The 21712-nt window shown below is 41.4% G+C and overlaps 6 protein-coding genes across 6 annotated transcripts; 3 read left to right on the top strand and 3 right to left on the bottom strand.

Moving 5' to 3' along the window:
* Positions 1-3041: 3041 nt before the first annotated feature.
* On the top strand, positions 3042-6335 carry EAE98_005396 (uncharacterized protein; the record flags this gene model as incomplete). Its single annotated transcript, XM_038953018.1, has 6 exons — positions 3042-3064; positions 3332-4661; positions 4758-5465; positions 5516-5918; positions 5973-6239; positions 6295-6335. The coding sequence occupies 6 exons, from the start codon at positions 3042-3044 to the stop codon at positions 6333-6335; spliced, it is 2772 nt and encodes a 923-aa protein (XP_038810860.1).
* A 1732-nt stretch (positions 6336-8067) lies between these two features.
* Positions 8068-9078, bottom strand: EAE98_005397 (uncharacterized protein; the record flags this gene model as incomplete). The annotated part of the gene is made up of 2 exons (XM_038953019.1): positions 8068-8137; positions 8318-9078. 2 exons carry the CDS (start codon positions 9076-9078, stop codon positions 8068-8070), a joined length of 831 nt encoding a protein of 276 aa, XP_038810861.1.
* A 2331-nt stretch (positions 9079-11409) lies between these two features.
* Positions 11410-12451, top strand: EAE98_005398 (uncharacterized protein; the record flags this gene model as incomplete). The annotated part of the gene is made up of 3 exons (XM_038953020.1): positions 11410-11412; positions 11491-11715; positions 11783-12451. The coding sequence occupies 3 exons, from the start codon at positions 11410-11412 to the stop codon at positions 12449-12451; spliced, it is 897 nt and encodes a 298-aa protein (XP_038810862.1).
* A 1931-nt stretch (positions 12452-14382) lies between these two features.
* On the top strand, positions 14383-15364 carry EAE98_005399 (uncharacterized protein; the record flags this gene model as incomplete). Its single annotated transcript, XM_038953021.1, has 3 exons — positions 14383-14586; positions 14651-15193; positions 15329-15364. 3 exons carry the CDS (start codon positions 14383-14385, stop codon positions 15362-15364), a joined length of 783 nt encoding a protein of 260 aa, XP_038810863.1.
* Positions 15365-16396: 1032 nt separating this feature from the next.
* On the bottom strand, positions 16397-16669 carry EAE98_005400 (uncharacterized protein; the record flags this gene model as incomplete). The annotated part of the gene is made up of 1 exon (XM_038953022.1): positions 16397-16669. The coding sequence occupies one exon, from the start codon at positions 16667-16669 to the stop codon at positions 16397-16399; it is 273 nt and encodes a 90-aa protein (XP_038810864.1).
* A 516-nt stretch (positions 16670-17185) lies between these two features.
* On the bottom strand, positions 17186-20445 carry EAE98_005401 (uncharacterized protein). Its single transcript, XM_038953023.1, has 3 exons — positions 19974-20445; positions 18154-19408; positions 17186-18104 (listed from the first exon to the last, which is right to left on the bottom strand). The coding sequence occupies exons 2-3, from the start codon at positions 19378-19380 to the stop codon at positions 17904-17906; spliced, it is 1428 nt and encodes a 475-aa protein (XP_038810865.1). The 5' UTR covers positions 19381-19408; positions 19974-20445; the 3' UTR covers positions 17186-17903.
* Positions 20446-21712: the final 1267 nt, after the last annotated feature.

Consider the following 21712-nt stretch of genomic DNA (forward strand, 5'->3'; position numbering starts at 1 on the left):
CCGGGAGAATGGTTTCCATTTCATGTGTCTGTATGGTTGGTTTCCGTAGAATCTGAAATTGAGGTATTCGCTATTAGGCAGCAAAACTGGTATTGCCTGCAAATACCGGTATAGATTGATAAGAATAAATGATGTATCGCGTTACATTGCGTTTGCATCACTGCATAGAAGGAATCTATTATTGTTCCTCGTCTTTTTGAAGCCATCTGGAGAAAGTTCTCCTCGCTTGGGTCTTGACTCATCGTGTAACCACAGAAGCTCCAAACCCTGAAACATATCAAGATGAAGATGGTGGTTCGTGATTCGGAGACGGATCAATTCGTAACGAGCATGATTGGCGATGATAACAATTATCAAGACGAGGTTGCAAGCGGCCCGGTTCGTACGGTGCGAATTCTGAGATGTGATAGGATTTTGTGCCCAACGCTCATTAATGGATGAAGATGACCTTATTTTGATCTGGATATCAAAATTTCCCCATATGCCGAACGAGGTAGTAGATATTGTAGATCATGCCATCTACCGGAGTTTTTCACCGCACCAGCCAGGAAACGAATTTAGTCGGGAAAAGTCGGTTCAAAAAGTTGAGCATGTTCATTGTACAGAGAAGGTAGCGGTAGATTGCTAGAGAGGATATGGACGGGTTGATATTGAAGGGATTATTCCATATTGAGCCATGGTTGTAATAACCATTCCAAGTTTTGTGTGTGGTTGAGCGTTTAAAAAGGATTAAGAGGAGCATACGACGCACGCGTTTGTATGGAGATTGGTGAGTGGTCGAGTGAAAGCTGGCGTCGGTTTTATATCTTACTACTTTCTACCTAGTCTTTGGTATTTACCTGAAGAAGAGTAGTATTATACTTTGAACCGTAGTCCTCTTCCAAAAAGCGGAGCGAGCGAGCGAAGTATACTTACTGCACCGAAAGACAGCCCACCAGTAATTAACTTTTCAGGGATTTAATGATCAAGCTGTGGCTGATGAGATCGTTTTTTGACACACCTGGTGCACATTCTATGTGTTCTAGCCCTTTCAAGTCTCGACTAGAGCGCCAAGTTTCCTTTTTGGCGGTGGAGCTCCTCTGCCTTGGAAATAGATATAACATGAATGTTGAAGTCAAGGAAGGAAATGGGTGAAGGAATTAACAAATGATAAATAAATAATAAATAATAAATAACTAAACAAACAAACAAACAAACAAACAAACAAACAAACAAACAAACAAACAAACAAACAAACAAACAAACAAACAAACAAATACATGGATAAATAGAATGAACCATTGGATATCTGAGAATTGCATCTTCTATGTCGCAGTTATTAAGAATGCAAACCTCGAAACAATGCCAACTACCTATCGTACAGATACAACAAAAGTGTGATAGTCCTGGTGCCAATGCTAGTCAGTCACACCTCCGCATGGAGCTTTGTATTGACAGATATCTTTGAGTTTGTGAAGACCAATTCAATACGAGTCCGAAACAGTGGTTGGCTAAGAGGAATTGTTGAGTAGGTAAGAATGGTTAGCTACAGAGGTCCTGAGCACATCACCACCATCCACCGCCATCCACCACCATCACAGGCTTTCTTTTGATCGAGACAGCTGTGGTTTGGATTGGTTGAAATAGAGTTCTCGATGTATACTTGGGAGAGGCACAGAGTAGCGAGGGAGTTTAGTCCCTTGCCGTACATACACATTACACGCTTCATGCCAAAGCTAGCCAGATGGCGCGTTCGTCTTAGTCGTGAGGGGTCTTGACTGTTGGGGAACTATGTTTCCACGTATATGCTAAGGGACTAACCTTATATCCAAGAAGATCGTCCGGACTGAGCTATAATTATCCAAAAATGGCTCAAGTATACCGGTGTCTAGGGAATGTACCTTGGTATTCGTACATCGTACAAAGTATCGCTTCAATGGAATCGGTATTGAACAATGAACAGACAGACCGTGAGCGTGTTCCCCTGAAAGAGGATGTATATACCGGTACTCAACATTTGATAGAGAACAATTGCGGCGGGATGTGGATTCACATTGCATACCTAGGTACTTGCATCTCTAATCCATGTCATGATTGTCATGATTGTCATGTTATATTCGATTTCTCGTGCCTGACGTAAACTCAATGGATAAAATGCTCCGGCTATGAGATAATGATTTTTATGAAGAAACGGAATTCTCTAGAAAGTACCATGTAAGAACTTTTTAGCTTTTGATATATAAGAAAAGAAAAGAGGGACATGAGGAAATCTTTTTTCATATCACATTGAATGAATACCACCAGGACTGAGAGATAGATATATCTACCCGTCTCTGCTTTCCTACTCTGTACCTCTCTCTCTCTCCCTCTCTCTCTTTGCCATAGTATCGACTGGTACCACGAAGAAGTATACTTACTACTACTTCATTTCACACCTTACCTCATCCTGCTAGCATTGCATCTCTCCCGCATTTCCCCCAAACCCAAAATAAATCATTCGACTGGTTGAATCCAATTTCAAACTTTCAACTTGTAAGTTTAAACAAAGCATGCGTGCTTCCTCTGTTCTTTTACTGGTCCGGCAATACCCTTGTGTCCCTTGGAACTTTCCTATCCTTTACGCCTTTTACCACGTATTGGCCTCAAGAAAGATTTTACTAACTTCCTACGTATTACTCGTGGACCAGATCAAACTTCAAATACAGCTCAGCCCCTTCAAACAATCACAATCCCTCTTTTTCTCCATCGACACTCATATCTATCTATTGCATTACTTCTTGCTCTGCTTTACACATCTACCGGTATTCCTGTCTTCACTGATTCGAATTCACACATCTGCCCCACCATCTATCTATCTACCTATCTATCGATTTATTTACTGCCCCTCCTTCGACCTTGCTCTCCTCAAATAAAGAAAGATCTTGTTAAGCTATCAAGCTACACAACACAACCCAGCATACCCTCACGAAGCTCATGATTGCGCGATTACCACTTTACAAAACAAGTTACTTCGAATTTCATTCTCCTTCTTCGTTCTTGAGGATCTCGCCAAAAATTTCATCATGACCGTCTTTGTGGTCTCCCTGTACGTGTTTCCCTCCCAGGATCATTTCGGTGCTAGGCATATGTCTATTGTCTCTTTCGACCATTACAGTTGAAACCCAACACTATTTTGTACTACAATATATGCTTTCAGAGCTCCGCAAGTTTTGCTATTAAACTTGGCAGGCTTCTGGCTATTGGCAGGCTTCTGGCTACAAAGTCACAAAGATTGGAGACATTTGTCTGGTTGCGATTTCATCTCCCAGCTTTTTTTTAATGATAAAAACTAACATGAGTATTTCTAATATAGTTTTCTCCCAAACACAATCAACTTCAAACTTCCTTCCAATAATTCTCGTCCTCCTACCAGATCCAAGCTTCACCCAGATTCCAAACTAGACGCTTCCCGCTCTGGGCGTCCAGGTGCTGCTAGAAGAACTACTACCAGAATCGACACTGGCAAACCGAGTCTTTTTGGTCACCAAAGAGATATTACACCCCCAGCAACACCAATACACGATGTTGATCATGAACAATTCTTCGCTCAAACCGACCCGTTAAACCTAAAAGCCTCCCTCCCCATACAAGAGAACCAACATTCCATAATCGCGCCCAGCGATCCCCATTCACCAGCATGGGGTGCAGGAAAGATGTTCAACCAACCACGCTCCCGAGCCAGTTCCCCTCCTCCCGCAGATATTCTCAAACATAATAAAATGAAGGAGAAGGCAGAGCTTCTTGGAAGCGCTGGAGTTCGTCAACCACAATATAAAAGAAGTGACAGTCATGATAGGGTTTTCGCAAATGCCGAATGGGAAGTTGAGCCAGCGGAGCAAGGTAATGGGGGTTTAAGAAATGCTGTGCAAGCTGCAGTCAGAAGCGGAAACCTTGAGGATAAGATTTGGGTCGGTACCCTAGGAATGCCAACGGATGCTCTCGAACGTCAACAAAAGCAGGACATTGACGATCGTATGGCTACGGAGTACGATTCTTTGACAGTTTTCTGCAAAGATGGCGATTTCGACGGTCATTACACGCACTATTGTAAGCAAATTTTGTGGCCCGTCTTCCACTACCAGATTCCCGACAATCCCAAAAGCAAGGCTTATGAGGATCATTCTTGGGTTTACTATGTCAAAGTAAATCAAGCCTTCGCAGACAAGATCGTCAAGTCATGGAAGAGAGGCGATGTTATCTGGATCCATGATTACCATCTTCTACTGGTACCTTCAATGATCCGTAAAAAGCTTCCAGATGCTAAGATCGGGTTCTTCCTTCACGTTGCATTTCCATCTTCAGAAGTATTTCGATGCTTGGCAGTTCGCAAGGAATTACTTGAGGGTATGTTAGGAGCAAATCTTATCGGGTTCCAGATTCAAGAGTATGCACGCCATTTCTTGCAAACCTGCAGTCGTATCTTGATGGTTGAAGCCACAAATGATGGTATTCAACTCGAGGATCGATTCATCGATGTTATTAATCTCGCAATTGGAATTGATCCCGTTGCTCTGGATATGAACCGCCTGGACCCTAAAGCTACCCATTGGCTGAACACAATGCAAGAGAGATACCGTGGCAAGAAACTTATTGTTGCGCGAGATAAGTTGGATCATGTACGAGGTGTACGACCTAAGCTTTTGGTGAGTTTTATGTCTACTTTGTTCTTCTGAATATACTTGATGATGCAATTTTCTAATGAAGTCCTTCATGAACAACTACTAACTCTTTTCCTCCAGGCTTATGAGCTATTCCTGAATAAATACCCTGAATGGCGAGACAAAGTTGTTCTTATCCAAGTAGCAACCTCTACCACAGAGAATGCTGAACTCGATGCGACTGTTTCAGATATTGTTACTAGAATCAACTCTTCATGGGCAAATCTCGCTTATCAACCAGTCGTTTACCTGAAGCAAGACATCATCTATCCACAATATCTAGCTTTACTCACAGTCGCTGATGCCCTAATGATTGCAAGTCAGCGTGAAGGAATGAATTTAACATGTCATGAATATTTGTTTTGTCAAGATGGCAAGTTTGAAGGCCACAACAAGCATGGATCCCTTATTCTTAGTGAATTTACTGGTAGTTCTTCTATCTTCGGTGGTAATGAACTATCTGTTAATCCTTGGGATTATCGCCAATGCGCCGATGCAATCAAACAAGCTCTTGAAATGGAGGATGAAGAGAAAGAAGAACGATTTACAAAACTTCATGCAGCTGTCATGCACCACACAGGTGAACACTGGTTTAATGAATTCCTTCATCGCCTCGACAAGGTCTATGATGAACAGCATAAGAGGGAGACCACATCTGTTCCTCGTCTCTCGATCAATATACTTGGCCAAAAGTATCAGAAATCGGAGCGTAGGCTCTTCATTATTGATTATGAAGGAACTTTGGCATCATGGGGCTCACCGAGCAGTATCATTTTAACAAGCCCGCAAGTAAGTGATTTTAACATACTCGATCTCAGGTTAATGCTAACAGTACATAGCGCACAATTGATACTCTTAATGATATTTTACAAGACGAAAGAAATACAGTCTATGTAATGTCTAGCAGACAACCAGAGGAGCTTGACCGTTTATTCAAACGAGTTCCACGTCTTGGTCTCATTGCTGAAAATGGATGTTTCCTTAGACAATTTGGAACTTCGGAATGGACCGAGATGGCCGACCCCGAAAAAATGCGCGCCTGGAAAGATTCAGTTGAAGGTATCATGGCTTATTATACCGAGCGAACCCCAGGATCTTGGATTGAGACGAGACATTGTAGTTTGATCTTCCATTACAAGAATGCTGAAGACTTCGAAACTGCAACTCGACAGGCAGGTGATTGTGCAAGCCACATTAATGATGCATGTGTTGAGCAAAGAGTTAGAGCTCTTCCTCTTGAAGGTACGTATTCCTAGCTTTTGATATTTACGAAAAACCTGCTAACGTCTATTATAGGAGCTGTTGCAGTAGAACCAATTGACTGGTCAAAGGGTACAGCTGCCATGAAAATATTCGAAGGCCTTGCAAAAGACATGTCACCAAACGCTGAACACACTTCTCCTGTCGATTTCTTACTAGTGATAGGTGATGGTAGGGATGATGAGGTTATCTTTAGATGGGCGAATGATTTGGGTAGAGCTAAGAATGTTGATAATGTTACAACTGTTAGTCTGGGTAGTAGAAATACTGAAGCTGGGTATACACTTACCCAAGGTGTTACTGGTATGTCTCTACTCATCATAATTGTATGATTGATCGATTGCTAACGTTTCAATAGGTGTCTTGACAGCTTTACAAAAGCTAGCTCAATTGTCTTAGAATGTTTTTATTGATGGGTTGCATTTCTTTACGAGAAGAAATGATTGAAATGGGATAATTATCGGGAACAATACACTGAGACGATGATATAGATGATTTTATGAATGGTTCTAATTTGGCGGCATAGCGAGGGCGTTTATTATTATTTTTCCTTTTCTCTCTCTCTCTTTCTGTAATGTTTTCATTTCTTTTCTTTCCTTTTTGGATTGGATTGAGGGAATAGAATTAAACACATATACATACAGACAGAACATACATACATACATGTTATGAGAAAGTACTCGGAAATTGAGATATACAAATATACGTACATATACGCAGATATATCATATGATATGAAATGACATAATAGCGCATATTCAAAATGGTCTTTTTACCTTTAGCCTCTGATGCTAAATATGCTAGATCCCCAAAAAATACTCTGTTTTTTAGTATTTTTGGGGGGAGGGGGAGGGAGGAGGGGGAGGGATCTTTCGCTCCTTCGTTCAGGATGTATAAGTGAGTACCTATCCGAGCTACATATCTACCTACCTACCTACCTACCTACCTACCTACCTACCTACCTACCTACCTACCTACCTACCTACCTAGATAGATAGATAGATCAGTAGATAGGTATATGTGAAGAGAGCTGATAAAGTAGATTTTGGAGTGGATGGGTGTAGTGGATAGCGAGCGGGTGGGTGAGTTGAGTAAGTAATAAGTATTGAGGTGTGAGATGTGAGATGTGAGATGTAAGATGCGAGAAGAGAGAAGAGAGAAAGCTAGAAGAGAGATGTAAAGATGACAAGAGATGAGCTATACCTAGGTACACACTGAAAGATCCCAAATAAAAGAAGAGGGGGAGTTAATAGAAGAAGGGGATATATTACATAATAGGGTAATGGTATAAATAAACACAGTAAGAACCTTGGAAGATAAAAGAATATACATTAATCTATAATATATTCAGACTTAAGAAAGAAGGAGGAAGATGACAAACAGAGCAGAAAAGAGTATTCATACGATTGAAATCACCACAGCATCCTCACTCACACCAAAACTCAAAATTGATAAAATAATTATGTATTCCATTTCATGTATACGTTCAATGTATGCTTATACCACGGGAAAAGAATGTGGGCATGAGTAAAACAAACGAAAATCCAGGTCCGGATCCAGATCCAATATGTTTGGTGGTGTAGTTGCCAGTCCAGGAGGGGGGAGCTTTCATGTGAGTAGTAAGAGGTATTTTAGTCAAAAAGGGGGTGGGGTGGGGCGGGGAAGGTGAAGAGATGGGTATTGATGCGTACCTTGAGTAGCGAATGCCGTTGATATTGATGTGATTTGAAGTTGAAAGTGGCATATAAACCTGGAGTAAAAAGGTATGGAATGCTGAGTGTTGTAGGGGAGAGGAGAGGGGAAAGGGTGGAGGGGCGGGTCGATCAGAAGGTACGTACCTCACACAAAGAGAACAATAAATCAAGAGAAGAAGAAATACATGAAAGACAAAGATATCATCGTCCTTGACCAACCACTAGCCTTCAAAAACACAATTTGTAGAAGAATGCAAATGCAGATATACTCCATGCATGAATGTCCTAATAACCTTCCAGATACTCCTCCAAAAACAAAAACAAAATCCATGTAATGTCTCGCCGAACAATAATAACTTTCCCCATATTCCATGCCTAATATGCTCATCTCTATAGAAATGCTAACTATAGCTACCTAGAGTAAAACGTATTCTTATTTACAACATCTCCTCGTCTTCGCCTCCATTTGTGTATCCACCAAACTGATAATTCTGAAATGCTCCATACCTGCAATGATCGAGTTAGTAAAACCCACGTGTGCAGAAAAGCTATTCAAAGGTGGGCAAGAATTTGGAAAGGTGGGGTTGTATTCGGAGTGGGGATCGTTTGAGGTGGGGTTAAAGAAAAAGGGGAGAGGGGAAAGATCAAGGTGCCAACACATTAATTTGAGATGAAGGGAATACTCACTGGTTCTCCATCGCTTCAACATTTGGGTATCCATGAACGGCTTCGACATTGTTATAGACTGGGTCTGTAGACTGTTTGTATTGAGGTCCACCAACTGCCGATCCAAAGTGCGAGTAGATATCCTTTGAAGGACCAGTCGATTGTTCGTATTCTCGTGCAGCTAAAATTTCATAGCCAGATGCCATATAAGGTTCAACATGCTCAACATGATTCCAACGGGCATCCCCACCTTGAATTGGTGTCAATGGAGCGTGGCTACTACCATCACTCATAGTGTCATCGTCCATACTTGAATCTTGTGTTCGAGACATTCTTTCTTCCATCATTTGACGTTCATATCTCAACTTGGCCATGGACTCTTCCTGCTCCAGGCTAGTAGAAGGACCAGTCCACAGATCTTGTGCCAACGCATGTCCTCCATTGTATGGTGGGCAGATTCTCCATAACTCAATCAAGCGCATCTGCTGAGTAGCATCTGCAGTTTTGAAAAGTTCGATTTGGGTAGGATATAAAGAAGAAGAATCGACACCATGTCTGGCAAGTATAATATCTACTGTAAGTTGATCTGTTTGAGGTGGTTCGGAAGCAGGTCTGGATGCTTGCTTAGCAACGTGTGCGGAATGGGTATAATGTTGAGAAATTGAGTATGTGTATGTTGGTTCAACTTCCTTTGGCTCTTCTACGGGGGCAGGAGGAGGAGGAGGGTTGTGGAGGGAAAGGTTACGAGCGAAAAGCATCGCGAGCTCTTCTTGTGTAGCCATGACGTATATGTGTGCAAGTAGTTATTCGATACTATGGCAGATACGTTAGTTGAGTGATTTGGAGGAGAGCAGGTAGAAAAAGGAATCGCATACCTTATGTTGTAAACGAGATGAGAATCTGCAAGACCAATCTTGCAAATGAATTTAACTGTTGCGGGATGTTTCTGAGAACGCAGAATGTTCGAATCGGATGTTGATCTGATTTGGAGTAAAGGCTAAAAGTCAGAGGAACATGCAGGTATGTATGCAAGAGAATGGAGCAGCAGACTTTGTGGACAAGTGCAAAATGATTTTGCTTGTTATTATTGACTATGCTATGTATGTACTGAGATAAAGGGGTACTGAAGTAAAGGGGAGAATAGAATGACTCCTGAGAGAAATTGAGGGAAGGGAATCCTGAGATGGATTGATTGATGGAATAGAAGAGGTGGCGGTGATGGCGGGTAGGAGAGCAGGGAGGGAAGAAAGATGGGAGACCTTTTGGTTTTGGTAATGGTAATGATTGATAAATGAGCTTATTTGGAATGGTTCAGCAGAGTAGCGGTACCCAATAAGCCACCGAAGTTGGGATGAATCTGAATGTTTCAAGTGTCTTGTAATCTCGTGTGTGATTGTGATTCTTTTCCAAACATTTATTAATGGCAAGGCAATATAATCTTTGTGAGTTGAAAAGGGATATGAGAGTTTATGAGAGTTTATAAGAGTTTATAGAAAGTTGAAGGAAGGAAGGAAGGAAGGAAGGAAAGAGTCGAAGGAAGAGAGATAGACAGATAGCTACCTATATAGACACAGATCTACCATCGATATTGATATGGATATTGATTGATATTCCCCCTCATCAATGTGCTCCGTACTAATACCAATCAATGTACGATAATTATCGTATCAAAGAGAGATAAGCACGTGCTGGGTAGAGATGTGAATGGTTAACCCCTCTTTGTTAAATCATCAAAGACGATAAAAGACAATCAAAGATGATATTCCAACCATAAAAACCATAAAAACCTTCAAATCCTATTAAAAGTATCATTCAAAGTGTCAAAGGTGGTTAATTTTCTATTTTCGAAACATATTGGGCTGCTAGCGTCACACTGTTCATTGCTTTATCTGCCAATTGTTCCATGACACGAGTATCACCTGGGTTCAATTTGCGGGCTCGACTGGATCAGGATTTTCTTTCATTTCAGATCTCCATGCTTTATTTACAATGCAGCGTGCACATAAAGAAAGAGATGAACAGTTGTTTGTAGATCATTAGGTACCAATAAATTAGATAGAGACTGGGAATGTATGAAGGGTACTTACTTATACTTGGGAAAGTATCTCCTGTATCTCCTGTGTCTCTCATGTCTCTCATGTCTCCCTTTATTTGATTTGAGTAACAAATCTACCAAGTACCTACTACGAAATATCAAAGACGCTCCGCTGGGCCACTGCCGTGGAGGCTTCTTCGCTTCGCTCTAGATTTTCCAATCTACTATGTACATCTTCTGGTTCGAAAGATTCATATTCATTCAATTATCTGATCTGATGACTGCCTGACTACCAGGTATACTGGGCAGGTATTAAGATACATCCATCCGTATGTAGACGAACTGGAGCGAAGCGAAAAAGCCCCCACGGCAGTGGCCCAGCGGAGCGTCACCAGATCTAATCCAATGCTGTATTCGTATATTCTTCGTATATTACTCGTATCTTATTCGTATAAACTTTGAGAACTCTCTATACTTTTCCTTTCATCACACGCAGGTATAAGATGGACGTAAAATGGAAGCATAGCAACTTCAAGGCAAAAAATGATAATGAATGAAATTCAAGTGACCTGCTATGTGCCTGTATGAGACATCTCTTCTCTTCTTCTCTTCTCCTTCTCAGTGACGCCCTCTCCCCCTCAAAGCCCCCCATGTCATTATTGTCATTGAGTAGGTATCTCGGTATCACCTACGAGGCTACGAGTATTGAGTATCACTTTCTGTCAGGGGGGTTCATGACCCTTTGACTTCTTTTAACTTTCTTTATCACCCACCACTTGACCTTATCCGATCATTTTTCCGATCGATATTCTTATCATCATGTGATTCATATCCATATCCAATGAGCCAATCTTCTGCCTCGTCTGGTAGATATGTTGACACCTTATCATTAAGGCTTGAATTTCAAAGATGACGCTAAGAGCCGCCCTCCAACCTAAACGCGTTTCGTGGTGGCCTGGAGCTCTAAATATACAGAATCTAAAGAGCTTCATTAATAAATCTCCCTCAAATTACACCACCCCATCTCAATTATTTGTCTTTAAAGCTCTCGAATATCTTCCATTAAAATCTTGAAATCATGGTAAGCTTCAATTTATCCAAATTGGCGGTTTGGATCAAATAAATGAGCTTCTTAAGCTAACTTCCTGCCCTGTATTAGACTTCGATAGGTACAGGTTATGATCTTTCGAATTCCGTCTTTTCCCCTGATGGACGAAACTTTCAAGTCGAATATGCAGTAAAGGCAGTTGAAAATGGCGGAACTTCTGTTGGAATCAAATGTAAAGATGGTGTTGTGCTTGCAGTTGAGAAGGTCATTACCAGCAAGCTCCTAAAGGCTGGAGCCAACAAACGTATTGCGACAATCGATAGACATATGGGTGCTGTATGTACAATCCTGATACTTGGATGGTCATTTTGAAGTGATAAAATGGCTAATGATCCTTTCATAGGTATCTTCAGGATTAGTACCAGATGGTAGACATTTCGTTTCCCGTGCCCGCGATGAAGCTGCAAGCTGGCGTAACGTTTACAAAACTCCAATTACAACCGCAGATTTGGCTAGTCGAATGGGTGGATATCTTCAAGCATATACTCTCTATTCATCCGTACGACCCTTCGGTATAACTGCAATCGTCGCAGGTTATGATTCCGAACAAGAATTACCAGTTGATGGACAAGTAGGAAGTGGTCCAATCATTGGTTCCGGAGGAAAGGTTGAGGGCAAGAAATATGGAGGACCAGGTCTTTACATGATTGAACCAAGTGGATTATACTGGGGTTACTATGGAGCTGCCACCGGTAAAGGACGTCAAGTCGCAAAAGCCGAATTGGAGAAGTTGGATCTTGCAGCTGGCAATTTGAGTTTATTAGATGGTGTTAAGGAGGCTGCACGAATTATCTATGTTGCGCATGATGACAATAAGGATAAGGAATTTGAGCTTGAGATGACTTGGATTAGCAACCTTGATGGGCCAACAAAGGGAAGACACGAGGAAGTACCCAAGGATATCCTTGAGGAAGCTGAAAGATTAGCGAAGAAGGCTTTGGAGGGTGACGATGATGAGGAAGAAGAGAAACCGGCTGAGACCGCGGCTGAAGGAGATAAGATGGAGGAATAGTCGAAGAAGTATGTGTGAGAACCCCACTGTATCAACACCTGCCTTCACATTTTACATGGCTCAAAAGGTTTTGAGCTTGATCACAGCATATGATACTCTAATGATGCATTTACGCCCTGATCTGAGTTTTGTTAATGATTTTGACTATTGAATTTGGTGAATACTTTGGATTGTGCCATTCTATAACTTAGCTAGGTTGCCTGCGTTACCTGCTTCAAATTAGACATGGCATCATGATGACAATATTTGTTCACAATCACGATTGAGGAAAGGTGGTACATTTTCTATTCTACTGCTTTCATTATATGGCGTTACGTGATCCGTTACAGACAAGTCAGTCTGACACTGGAAAGTTCTGGGTGATTGAGAAGAGTTGACAGTTACCATACCTCCCTACCATTTAGCTCCAGTATACAGTGGTAGGCAAACTTTCCTATTTTTCAGATTGGCAACAAAACCTTTCCAACGTTATCCTATTGGTTGTCGTATGGAAGGCAATTTACACTTTCAATTAGCGTCTTGTCTCTAGTCGACAGTGGTGGAAAAATTCTCCTTGATTTTAAGACATGCAACAAAATTCCGCTGTATTATCTTATTGGTTGCATAGTTCTCACAATCTCACTCAAAGCCAGGAGCTCCTTTTCCATATAATCTTCTAGAAATAACAGTCGCCAAAATACATCTGAGAAATGGAACGAAGTCACAGTGCAGTAATTGACGGGGTAACGCCTCTTGGTACTCTGTGCCCCTGACTTTCCTCCCACTTTGCAATTTTGTGGTGACCAATTGTCAAGTCGCCATTCATTCAGAACTTCATTTGCCATCATTGCAGTCATTTATCCTGGCACTGAATTTCCATGGGATTCAAACGATAATGGCGGCGGCGGTAGGGATCCACATACTCATGGTTGATTCGTATATCCCCTGGAGAAAGAGCTGAATAGCTTGAAAGTTCTCCGCATTTGGCTGATAATTTTATCGATCATTGCCTCTACAGTGAGTCGAATGGCCGTTTTCAAGACCTAGCGATTGATACCTGGTGAAAACTTTATGGTTGATCATCGTGTGGAGATGGGAGAGACTGCTCACGCTTCAGGGGATGATTCTCGTCACAGTATCTGAATTACCTTGATTCAATTATCTGGAATATGTATACCTCACCTACTGAGAAGAAGCACGATGTACCCAAAATGCTCACATAAAGAATCGATCACATTGAAAGAAATTTTCCTTTCCTTTCCTTTTCAAGTTTTCACCCCCGACCGATCTCAAGACCCATTCCATCCATCACCATACCCACGCCTCCGTGGCCACTTCACCCCCGCTCTCCTCATCCTTCCTTCCCTAAGTTCCTAGAGAAATAAATACTCTTCCATGCACGTGGATGCGTAATCGCGAAAGAGATAGTCGGAGCATCTCAACCCTTGAGGATTTATCACCTAATACATTCACTACATGGTCCTATATGATATACAACCCCCCCCCCCCAGTTTAGTAAACAAGTGACTAACTCGTTGGGCAGAAATCTAAATCTATCTCCGTGTAATACCGAGCTAGCCACCACTCGTGAATGAGTACCTAGTAGTATCTATCGCCTTTCGTTAGCATGGCTTTTTCTTCCAGGATGACTTCATCTTTATGGGGTTCTCCTCTTCCTTTTCCCCTGGGGATTTCTTGTTACTGGGGTTGTATCTTCTTTTGATGTATATATAGATTTAAAGAGACGAGAGACGAGAGACTGAAGCTCAAGATTCTAGCTCTAGCTCTAGCTCTAGCTTTTTCCTCTAATCCATACACGGGTATACGGGTTTCGGGACTGATATACATCGCTTCGATTCTCGAGTCTCGATTGTATCCGTCACTTCCTGAGCTTCTAAGCAAGAGCAAGAGCAAAAGCAAGAAGTTGCAGTTGCAGTTGCAGTAAATAAACTATGGGTTTCTGGTCGCGAAAATCATCTCCTCCTCTCCCGTCACCCCCCCACCGGGAGAATGTTAAATCGAAACATAAACCTGCTTCGAAGAAAGTGGCTTCTCCTCCTCCTCCTCCTTCTAAACCCAAATCAAAACCAAAACCGAAATCCAAACCCAAACCCCGTCCTGGAAGAATAATCGTACATTTTGTTCGTCACGCTGAAGTATGTATCCCCCTCCCCCATTCAATCCTCTCCATCCAATCCTCTGCTAACCCGCACCCCTCAGGGCTACAACAACCTACGCACGCGCGGCGCAGGAGAACTCACCGATCCCCCGCTGACCCCCCACGGCAAATCCCAATGTGCAACCCTGCGCAGACAATTTTCGCACCTCCGTCCCCAACACATTCTCTGCTCTCCTCTGCGACGCACACTGCAAACCGCACTCCGATCTCTCTCCCCCCGCACCAAGATCCCTATCACGCTCGATCCGGAGCTGCGCGAATACGGGTCCGTGCCGAATTGTACGGGGACGCCGGTGGCGGAGCTGAGGAGGAGGCATGAGGGGGTGGGGATGGGGATGGGGATGAAGGTGGATTTTGAGAGGGTGGGAGAGGGCTGGGAGAGGAATGGAGAGAGGGATGGGGGGTTTGTGGGGGGGAGGTGGAGGAGGAGTAGGGAGCAGAGGGAGAGGAGTCGGAGGGTTTTGGAGAGGTTGTGGGAGCTTGGGAGGGAGGGGTTGGAGAGGGAGAGGAAGAGGGGGGAGGGGAGGGATGTGGAGATTTTGGTTATTTCGCATGGAGAGTTTTTGCATGGGTTGACGGGGATTGTGAGTTTTTTTTTTTTAGTTTTTTGTTGTTGTATATACCTCCCTATTCACTCCCCTTTTTTTCACATTATTCTCTCCCTCCCCCTCCCCACTCCAAACCCAAAACTAACCAACTCCCCCGGGGACCTTCACCAGACTGGCACAACGCCGACATCATCTCCCTTACCATGATCAAAAGTCGTCGCGGCTATGGATTTATCGATCCGCCGATTCGGTTTGCGTATCATGATTTTACTTTGGTATTCTTTATTATTTCTTAATTCTTATTTCTTTTTCGGAAGGTGGGTTGGATTGGTTGGGTTGGGTTGGATTGGTTGGTTTGGTTTGTTTGTTAAGATAGTTAGGGAGGAACTTGGAATTGGAACTTGGAAATTGAAATGGCTATGAACTTGGAATTGGAACTTGGAATTGAAAATTGAGATTTAAGATGTTCGATGTGTAATTTGAGGGTTTGATTAGGTGTAAAATGAAAGATGTAAGATTCCAAATCCCAGATTATCTATCTATTTTATATAAATATCAATATCAATATCAATATCAACATCAACATCAACATCAATATCAATATCAATATCAATATCAATATCAATATTAATACACAATATACAATAAAATTCTCGGGGAATTTACATATACGAGTTATAATTAGATTAGAAATAGATAATATTGATATATTAATATATATATATATATATATATTATCTCTCTTCTCTTCTCTACTCCTCTTACTCTATATACTCTATATACTCTATATACTCTATATACTCTATATACTCTATATACTCTATATACTCTATATACTCTATATACTCTATATACTCTATATACTCTATATACTCTATATACTCTATATACTCTATATACTCTATATACTCTATATACTCTATATATATATAATTTCATTTCTCCCCTTCTCCCCTTCTCCCCTTCTTCCCTTTTTCCCTTCTCCCCTTCTTCATACAAACAACAAAAAACAAAAAAAACAATTTGATTTACTTCATATACCTAATACAATATATCATTTATACTTCTATTGATTGATATCTCTATTCATCAACACCTTATTCATCAACACCTCATTCATCAACACCCCATTCATTTCATTTCCCATAGCTATCTAGATACAGATACAGATAAAGACAGAGAAAGATAGAGAAATATAAATATAAATAAAATAGTAAGTAAGTACATAAGTATACTACTCTATATACTATTATACTTCTCTCCCCTTCTCCCCTTCTCCCCTTCTCCCCTTTCCCTCTTCCCCTTTTCCTCTTCTTCTTTTTTTCTCCCCTTCTCCCCTTCTCCTCTTCCCCCCTTTCCCTCTTCTCCTTTACCCTCTTCTCCTCTCTTCTCCTCTCTTCTCCTCTCTTCTCCTCTCTTCTCCTCTCTTCTCCTCTCTTCTCCTCTCTCCTCTCTTCTCCTCCAATCTCCTTCAATCTCCTCCAATCTACCCACATAATCAATTTCTAACATCGCCTACGCATCCATTCATACATTTTGAACAAGACATGTTGATTCGATATTGATATCAAATATCAAATATCATTCTTATATACAATTCATACGTACATATACTATACTACACTACACATTCACATTCACATTCACATTCAATTCATTACCATGCAATCCAAAATAATCAATGAATCAATCCATTCAATTCTCACTACACCACACCACACCACACTACATCACATCACATCACCTCACCTCACTCTTCAAACTACGAGACTACATACCCCTCACCCTACACACCCAAAGAAAGATGAAGAAAAGAAAGAAGAGAGAAAGCCAAAAAAGGAAAAGCTACCTAATAAAAACGTATAAGAAAGAGACACACACACACAAATGAGCGCTAATCGTCAACCAACCAATTACTCCCCCAACGCCATCCATCCATTCATCCATCCATCCATCTATAATTTCATGTTCCCCCAATTTCATGTTCCCCCAATTTCATATCCCCATCCATCCACCCATCTCCAACGTGTGTAGTCGTCATAACTCATATCATAGCTTCTGCTCTGCTCTGTCTGTTCTGCTCTGCTGTTCCATCCCATCAAATCTCGAGATCCATCCGCCTATCTTCAAGCAACCAAAGTTACACTTGATAGTTATCAACTCCAATCCAAATCAATCCAAATCAGCTCTGTTTTTCCATCATCTTTCTCCATCTCTCAAAATAGTGCATCGATATAATACTACTCAACCATGTATCTGCTACATCTTTGTGTCTCTCCATCCATAATGAAGTCCTCCTAAATGGGAAAGAAAGAAACATGTGAAATCTAACGTCATCCCATGTAATCCTAGACAGTGACTGACTGCACCAGCAAAAAAAATCAGGCTATCAAAAAAAGAAAGCATTTGCTACTTGATAGAACCAACTTAAGATCTTATAGTCTTTGCGAAGTGACATTAAGAGAGAGTAAAAGAAGAAGGGTATCTTTTATGATCGATTGCTCCAAAACCAAATCCATCTCAAATACGAGGTATAGAAAGGAGAGAAGCCGTTGACCTCGCATACAAAAGTGGAAGAAAGTCTATCTCGCTGAAAGATCATCATCATCATCATTATTGAGCGCCGTTATCATCCATTTGTCTTAACATAACCAACATCTGTTGTACCCACAGACAATCATTGACATAGGAAGAAGAAATATTTCGTGGTTTTCTTACATTCGAAAACATGAGTACCGTTGACATCTCAAGATGCTGTTTCTTGTTTATATGCCATATCTGTCATACCACTTGCTCGTTTTTGATCAACGATCTCTCGAGCATAAAAATCCACAAGCATTGTGCCATAAGCCTCTAATACTTCAACGGGAACAGATAATCGGAAGTCGTTTAATAATAGAAATTGAAGCTCCAAATGGTTCAATTCATTCAACGGCAATCCACCAACCTAGACAGACGTTAGCACGAGGAATGAAGTATTTCATGATCAAATTCACCTTGGCGTATCTCGAATTTGTGTAAAAAACATCAGAGAAGAATTTGCTGGCACAAGTGACACCAGCAATAACCAAACGATGAATGTTAAAACTGTCAACTACAAAGAAGTGGGACAGGGGGAACTGAGCCAATCCAGGTTCAGGATCTTGTGAGTGAGAGTATTGAGCATTTTCAAACTCGGATTTGAGCTCCGGAACGCTTCTAGCTCCTGGTGGGGTATCCGCCAAATCAGAACCCTCTGCAGAATAAGTAGACGAAGGTCGAGAACCATCCAGATCCATGGCTTCTTGTCGCATGGCATTTATGGGTTCCGCATTAACTCTCTCCGTCATTCTATCAAAGTAGACTAACAAACTCAAGAACACCTCGTATGTTGTTGGGCAGTATTTGTGTATTCTAGTTAAATAACTCAAGATGGTAATGCTAGGCACATTCTTTCCGTGAAATGCGAGTACGCTCGAGGATAGTCCTGTAAGATTGGCTGTATTTTCGGCAGATGGAATGGATCTTTGTAAAGTTTCGTGTTGACGATCGTTTGTGGTGGTGATTTTGGTTAAAAGTCCAGCTACCATTTCAATAACATCTGTAATAGGCATACCACTGATCTCGTATTTTAATCCAGGCTCATCTGCTGTCCGTGAACCTCCAATTTGACCTCTGGATGAGAGGAATTCTGGGCTGGCGAAACTTTCAATATGTGCCAAATCTCTAACTTTGATCGTGTTACCACCATAATTCTGTACATCATCGAGAGACTTTGCCGATCTTGGTACTGTCCGCTCAGATGTCCCAGATGTCATTCGAGGCCTTAAAGGAGAATCGGTGCTCAAGGTATGCGAATGCTCGGCTCGTGCATGATGCGCTGCAGATGGAGGGAAATTTTGCTGACTTGTAAATTGTTGTTGTCTATGTGAATTCGTGTTTGGACTGGAGCTCGAAGGAGGAGAAATAGGTTCGGACTTGATATGAGGCTCGGGTTTAACTCTTGTGCGGTGGTCTACATCATGAGAGTCGCCATATTTGGCTTGCATATTTGCGCTTGGAGGAGGGGTACCATCAACTACTGATGTGGGGTGGGGGTTCGGACTTGGTGGAGGCTCGACTCTCGACCGGGAAGGTTGTCGATATGGTGAATCCTCTGAAGAACCATGATGCCCTGCAGCGGGTATCATTGTATGGGGGTGGAAGCGTGATGAATCTGACACAAAATCAATCACCGCAGCCATATCAAGTGAATGTGATGGTCGTGAAAACCTGATCAGTCGTTGCGATTAGCTCTTTGATTCTGTCCCAAAACTGCGATGGCTGGAACAATGTGGAGAGACAGGAGAGAATATAATAATGATAGGAATGTCTTCTTTCCAAAGAAGTGAGCGCCAACTGAGTCCTTGCTGTTGATGAAGGGTGGCTAGGATGGCCAGAAGGTTCAGAAAGTCTTATCGTGAAGGTACTTTGCCTATCGATCGGTCTTTAAGTACCTAGTAGGTACCGGATAAAAAGGTAAATGAACAAGCCAACATCAAAACAATCCTTCCTGACTCTTGGAACATCTGCCGACTATCTCCTGATGCAAACTTCCATTTCTCGAAGATTGTTTATGAATTGTGAGATTGCGACCACAAACCCAAAGGTTGACAAACGACGCGCCATTTTCTGGCCATTTTATCAATCTTTCGTGGGGGTAACGAGAGATTCCAATATAACAAAACAAACAGACACACACGCACACACACTGGGCACTGATTGATGACTTGAATGGGCATGCACCGTATTGGCACAAATATACAGATATAAAGAAGATTATTAAAAAAAGACTTACCTGCAGCATTCCTGATCAAAACAATTCAACGATTATGGGAGAAAAGAGGACAATTTCTCTCACGAGAATCGAAAATGTTGATATTTTAATTGTTGTATTAAGAGAAGTTGAGTAAAGAGACAAACAAGTGTAGATAGGTAGAGAGAGAGGAAGAGAGGGAGAGAATAGGTAGTAAATCAGTTGTTAAGTTGATAAGTTGATAAGTTGATAAGTTGGGGGGATTTTTATTATTATTATAATTATGATTGAGGGACGTGAATTATGGAAAAGAGATTTGGACGGAGAAGGTGGTTGATGGAAGAGTACTGACTGGCTCGACTGGGTAGATACTGGGTATGAAGGTATGGACTAATGGACTAATACATATGTACTGACTGGGGCGGCTGGGCTGTCGGGTTGAAAGAAGATGTGGAGAGGGCGCTGGGTGTGGTACAATCGATTCACTACCACTGGCCGAACGCTGGCCGACTGCAGTAAAAGGACCTGGGAATCCGTGGAAATAAGTTACCTATGACGAATACTTGGAGATCGATGAGAACCCTGAATTGGCAAAGGACGAGGTAGAGGACGAGTATTGCCTGAGGTAATCATGAATAAATCATTTAATCAACATGATCGATCAATCGAAGGAGATGGAAAGAGAAGAGAAGAGAGAAGAGGATTACGATATGATAGAGTATGGAATTATATAGTAGATTTAGACTGATAATTACCTAGTACCTGAGTAAGAGATGAATAGGAAATAGAGAGATGGATGTTGGAAAAAGAAGGGAAAGAAAAGGATGAATGATGCATGATGAATGATGAATACTAGATAATAGATGATACCATCACCTAGGAGGTACGAGTTTGTAGTCCAAATTCTATATCCTAATAATGACCTCGAGCACTTGAGTATCTATCTCTCTAGTAGTATCTATATTGATCATCTACACTATAATTATTATCAAAGTAATAGTCCGTCGATTTACCTAGGAGGTAGTAGATACCTATGTAGTTCCAACAGTCTATCTAGATACCTACCTAGTAGATAGTAATCAACAACTCAAATATAATATAAGTAATAAATCACTCCAAGAAAAAACAAGAGCAGGTAGAACTAATAAATAGATCTCCGTAATCGACCAAACACTACTATAATACCTAGTAAATCCATGAATCTATCAATCATATTAAATTCCATTTAAATTCCATTTAAATTCCATATATAAATCTACAGCTTCAATCAATATCTCCCAGGCCCTAGGAAGAGTTCATCCCGACATCCTCAACTTGATACATCCTTCAATACTAGTCTATGTATGAGCATCTTCCAACTCCTTTTCGCTTTCAAAACTCTATTCATCTAGAGCGAATCAACAAATCCTATCGAATGAGTACTTATTAGATACCTATGCAGATGTATACCTATACCTAGTGTACCTATATATATATATACCTACTCTGCATTCGATTCTAGACCGGTATCGCTCTGGAAATCTAAAAGGAGTTGTTGGAGTTAATTAACGCTGGTATTCCCTTCAAATTCATACCAAGAGTACCTAGTAACTACTAACCACAGGCACATCCATCCACAACTCAACACCCCGAGATACCCTTAATTTCACATCATTAGAAGCATAAAGATGATCCTATCGCTTCTTCTTCATTTAAAATTGCCCCGTAGCCTATAACAATCACACATGTTGTAACACGGAAGAGTATCAAATCATACTCCCACTAGAATGGTGATACGATTA

Source organism: Botrytis deweyae, assembly GCF_014898535.1.
Source record: "Botrytis deweyae strain B1 chromosome Unknown BDEW_010, whole genome shotgun sequence".
NCBI lineage: Eukaryota > Fungi > Ascomycota > Leotiomycetes > Helotiales > Sclerotiniaceae > Botrytis > Botrytis deweyae.